This window comes from Merops nubicus, unplaced genomic scaffold (assembly GCF_000691845.1).
Source record: "Merops nubicus isolate BGI_N331 unplaced genomic scaffold, ASM69184v1 scaffold7671, whole genome shotgun sequence".
NCBI classification, from domain to species: domain Eukaryota; kingdom Metazoa; phylum Chordata; class Aves; order Coraciiformes; family Meropidae; genus Merops; species Merops nubicus.
Genome location: NW_008587562.1, coordinates 22,707 through 27,591, shown reverse-complemented (window position 1 = coordinate 27,591; position 4,885 = coordinate 22,707). Strand labels below are relative to the sequence as shown.

Below are 4,885 nucleotides of genomic sequence, written 5' to 3'. Positions count from 1 at the left end.
TGCTGAACCAGGGACGGGAAGGATAGTAGCAACTGCACAGAAAACATTTTCATTGAAGAAGTATCTCTCCTTTGATACTTCAGAAATGAAAATTGATATTCATAGCCACATTCTACCTAAGGAATGGCCTGACCTAAAAAAGGTAATAAGAGTGTAGATATTCAGTGCTGTATGTTATCAGCGATCATTTCTACCAATGTAATTTTTAAAAGAACAATGAATGAAAGATTCTGTTATAAATATCTCTAGGGTTTTGTCTAATTTGATTTTTTTTTCAGATAGCAGATATTTGGATTGCATTACTTTTAAAAGCCAGAGTCCCAGTCAGAAAGGGGTGGAAAATAGGGTTCTATTGCCCACTCTTCATTTTGAAGCAATTCTTAGATTTTTGCTTGGGTTTTTGTAAGACCTAAAAATTTAAAATGATAAGGTATAAATTCCACTTTCTTGGTAAAACCAGACCTGTCAGATTCCCAAATGGAACACTTTTGATAAGCAGATATTAAACAAGATCAATGTTAACTAAGATAATATTCAGTCACATCTTATCCCCACAGACATGAATTTCATTAACTTCTATATGAGTGGGGTCACTCTAAGTACAGTTAATTGGTGATGATCATCATCATTTTACTAATATCTGTGGGGCTGTGGGTTTTTTTTTCAGTTACAGGAAAGAGTGTATTGTATTAAAAATACAAAATATCGGTTGTCAGAACACTGAAACGCTACATCAACTTATCTTTGAATCTTTGCATGTTATTATTCAATGAGATATATTTATTCTTGTCAGTAATTATTTTCATTATGCTGTGAAAAGTATCTGGGAATGGAAAGTGTCATGTAGGTCTTCATGTAATGAATCCTTTTCTTATTTCAGATTATCAAAATACGAATAATTATCTCATTCTGAATTAGATTTTAGAGTTATTGCCTAAATAGTGAAAATCATAGTTCAGTATAGACATGTCTGATCACTTTTTAACTCATCAAGGATCACATCTCCAATGCTACAGGTGGTACTGAAAAAGATCACACAAAACAATATTTTCATATAGTTCATGCACATATATGTACAAACTTATTTGCCATTTAAAATTGCTTTCATACTTCCAGGATAGCTATTCTTTATCACTCTTTACTGTTTCCATTCATAATTAAAAAATCAGAGTAGAAAAGAGAAGACCTACATTGATTTTTCTTTCCTTATTGTAATCTGTGTTGTTTGTACTTTGAATGAGCATTCCCTGTGTCTGACAGTAATATGGGACCATTTGATTTCATTGTGCTTGTCTTTGACCACAAAAAAATACCAGTATTTCAGCCATGCTCATAGGCATCTGATGCAGTCACTGAAACTGTTTAAACCTGTACATTTATTTAACTTCATTGTTTTGAGGTTGATGGTGGCAAATTCTCAGATGAGTGTTTCATATATATTAGCTCTGTGTTTCTGTGATTTTAAAAATTACAATCCAGTACCAGTTTAATATTAGCCAGAGAGCAGCTGGAAAATGTAAACAGCATATTAGAAAAAAGTCTTAAGAAAACCTGGCATTAAGAACCTACATAGGATTATTTCTTCATTAGTAGTGAAAAATAACATCATTATGCATAAGACCTCCTGGAAAGGAATGTTTCCTCACTTACCTAGGAAGGTCTTTTCCTATTTAAACTTCCTATTTGCAATAATAAGAGCTCCTCAATGAAAAACACATGTACACTGGATAATGTAAGTGAGATGACAGGTACTTTTTAGAACAATTAAGGCTGTTTGAAATGGATAGGAGTTTTAATATCCAGGCTGTAAAGACAAGTGGCTCTTGCTTGTTTCAAATTTTGTTGTCTTTGTGCAATAAACCTATTAAAACACCTATAAAATTCCATCGTTCTGATTTTACATTATTTTAATTTCTTTTTGTCTGTATATGCTTTAAAATGGCAGTAAATGCACTGAGATAAAATCATCTCAAGAATCCCTTGATATTCACGGATGTACATCAAAATTGAATTTGCTACTGTTAGAATGTATAGACCAATATTGCATTTATTGAAACACTGATAAAGAGGCAAATACCAAATTTTTAAAAGGTAATTTCCACCTGCTAGTTCTTTTTTCCTCTGCTCTAAAGATTGAGTGATTCGGTGGTTTATTAATGGGCCCAGAATAGAAAACAACTCTCAGAATTCCCTAGAGTCATCTGAAATTCAAGCCATTAACATAGTATTCTACATCTTATGCACAGAAACCCAGTGAGGCAACCCTAATATGCACACACAATGCTGAATGTTTCTTTCTTCTTTCCAACCTTATAAAGACTGAATGTTGGACCTAGACAATTCTATTGTCAAGATCTTAAGAGCTTAGGAACCCATAAGAAGTATAAAAATTCATAGTAATAAATTAAATAAGGACTGTCAATACATCCAGCTAGTAACTGAGGGGAAGAAAGAAGAAACTAAGTTCAAAACCAGATGAGTGAGTTTCTCTGTTGCCTAAATGCCTTTTGAGGTACTCGTTTTCTGCACAGCTTACAACTGCAATTAGCATGGAGCTGGTGAAAACTTAAAATTCTCATTAGGTGTCACTCACAAAATTTTTCCCTAAATTTCAGTATTTATATATGTATAAATAAACCTATAAATTAATAATATTAAATAAAATACGCATAGCTAAACATAGCTAAATAAAGCATACGTAGCCTCAGTCATTAGCATCTCTGATTGGCTGAAGTCAGCAGGCTTGGCTGTTCACACCTACATTAAGAAAGCTCACAGTGGCATTAAGTAATGATTAATTATCATTAAAGGAAATTCAGGACTGTATTCCAATTGTTTACACTCCGGTGAAAGAAATGCCTGCTTTTACTCAGTTTCTTTTGAAATGTTTCATTATAGAAAAATGGGAATTCTGAGACTGAGCATTCAGTTGCTTATGGTATTTCAAGATTTTATTTATTTCTAATCTGACAATTTATGAAAGTAAAAGGAAATCATTATCTTTTGAAGGCTTGAGGGGTTTTGTATAGACAATTTTTAATCTATCTGGGAGAAATCAATGAGCATCTAAGCTTCCCCTTTTTAGCTTCTCTTGGCTGTTTAAATATTAATAGACAAGAGATTGACCTTCAATCCTGCTGCTGAATCATGGAATCAATATGTCTTTGTGCTAACGACTAACTGATCACAGATTGGAAAATTGTCTGCTCAATTTGCATAGTGCCAAATGCTTGATTTAATTTTTTCTGTGTTAAAGTCATTCTACAATACAGTAAGCAACTTTAAGCACTTAGAAATCAGTTGTAGATCTTACTTAAAATTGGTGTTAAACTGGGAGCTAGAAACTCAGATCTACAAACACCATTAGTCCAGTCCAGTTAAACCTCAGCACTTCTGCCAAAGTCAGTGAGGCTACCCACAGGCTCAAGGCTGGGCATATTCATATTTCTTCTGAATGAGGTACTGCTGGATTGTAAGAACTGAGAATTTTGTTATTCCAGAGTGCTAACTAGCGCTGGCTTTCTTTTCTTTCACAGAGATATGGATATGGTGGATGGGTACAGCTGGATCATCACTGCAAGGTTTGGGCTGTTTAGTGCTCTACACTGAACTTGTGTTGTCATCAGGAATACAGATTCACCGTAAATCTGTTAAAAAGCAAAGTGGTAATAAGACTGGCTATATTTTTTATACAGATTTCTATAGAGGTCTATCTTCTATGAAGCAATATCACTCCAAGTCCTGATACACCTCAGCAGAACTTTTTGCTTGAGAGACAAAATTCATATTCTCTTGTGTGAACCAGTATCCATTTTTCATGACAATCTCATTTTAACACTTGGAATGGATAGCTCTAAGGAATTCTCTCCAATAAGATAGGTCGACCTAAAGCAGATTACATGCAGACTTCTTTTTAGATAAATAGCAGTCATCTGTATGAGAAACAAAGCCAAAAGGAACTCGTGTTTTAATGAAAGTTAAAGAAGATGTGAAAATGTCTTCACATGTGAGTGAAAGGGAAAGTGTAATTTCTGTAACTTCATGACAAGGAGAACAAGTAGCAGAACAATAAGGACAATCATAGATACAGGCACCACTATGAGGATCAGTAGGAGCGTAAGGTTTATTGGCAATTAAAAGGCAGTCTAGGTCTCATTTTACTTCACATTTTTATCCCCAAACACTCTATTAACTTTGCAAAGGCACTTCTGAGCTACATTAGTACAACTGAACAACAGGTCTCTAGATGCCATGAGTCCATGCTAACATTCAGAATTGCAGGTACTGAAGTTAGCAGAATACACATATTTACTCTGATGGGGAGAGGACTGGTTTCTTAAAGGTTTAGTTCTGATCTCACTCAGAGTAGAGCAAATTAGCAGTTAATATCAGTGACATTCACAGTGATACAACAATGTACAGCTTCTGAAAGCAAGATCAAAATGTTGCAGTTTATCTTTTCATAAGAGCATTACAAAATTATCAGTTGTAGTGGTTTTTTTTACAGGAAGGCACAAGGACCTAAAAGACGTAAGACTGATATAGCAAAATATTTCCCTTTGTACTTTAGTAAGTAGGTTAACTGTACCAGCTTGTTTTACAGATGTCACCTCTGTTACCATGTAATAACTTCGGCAGTCTGATATCCCTGCCAGTTTCACTGTCACAGGAAGACAGCTTCCACCCGTGACCTGTCAGCTCCCTGCTCCTAGGAATCTTTGGGAGACCCTGTCACTGCAAATGGCACTTGCCTCTGGAGAAAGGGAGATCAGAAAGATGGCATTGAAAAGAGCTCTCAGGAAACCTCAGTTTACTTTCCACCTCACTTCATATGTACTTGTCCTAACTGAAAAACTTCATCTGTAATTGTCTACCACAAGAACAT

General features: G+C 34.8%; 1 protein-coding gene across 1 annotated transcript in view; it reads left to right on the top strand.

The window, feature by feature from the left end:
• Nucleotides 1-85: 85 nt before the first annotated feature.
• Nucleotides 86-4,885, top strand: part of ACMSD (aminocarboxymuconate semialdehyde decarboxylase) — a 24,247-nt gene continuing 19,447 nt past the window's right edge. Inside the window, exons 1-2 of the mRNA XM_008948953.1 lie at nt 86-142; nt 3,537-3,581. Coding sequence (XP_008947201.1) covers nt 86-142; nt 3,537-3,581 — 102 coding nt within the window. The remainder of the gene's footprint in view (nt 143-3,536; nt 3,582-4,885) is intronic.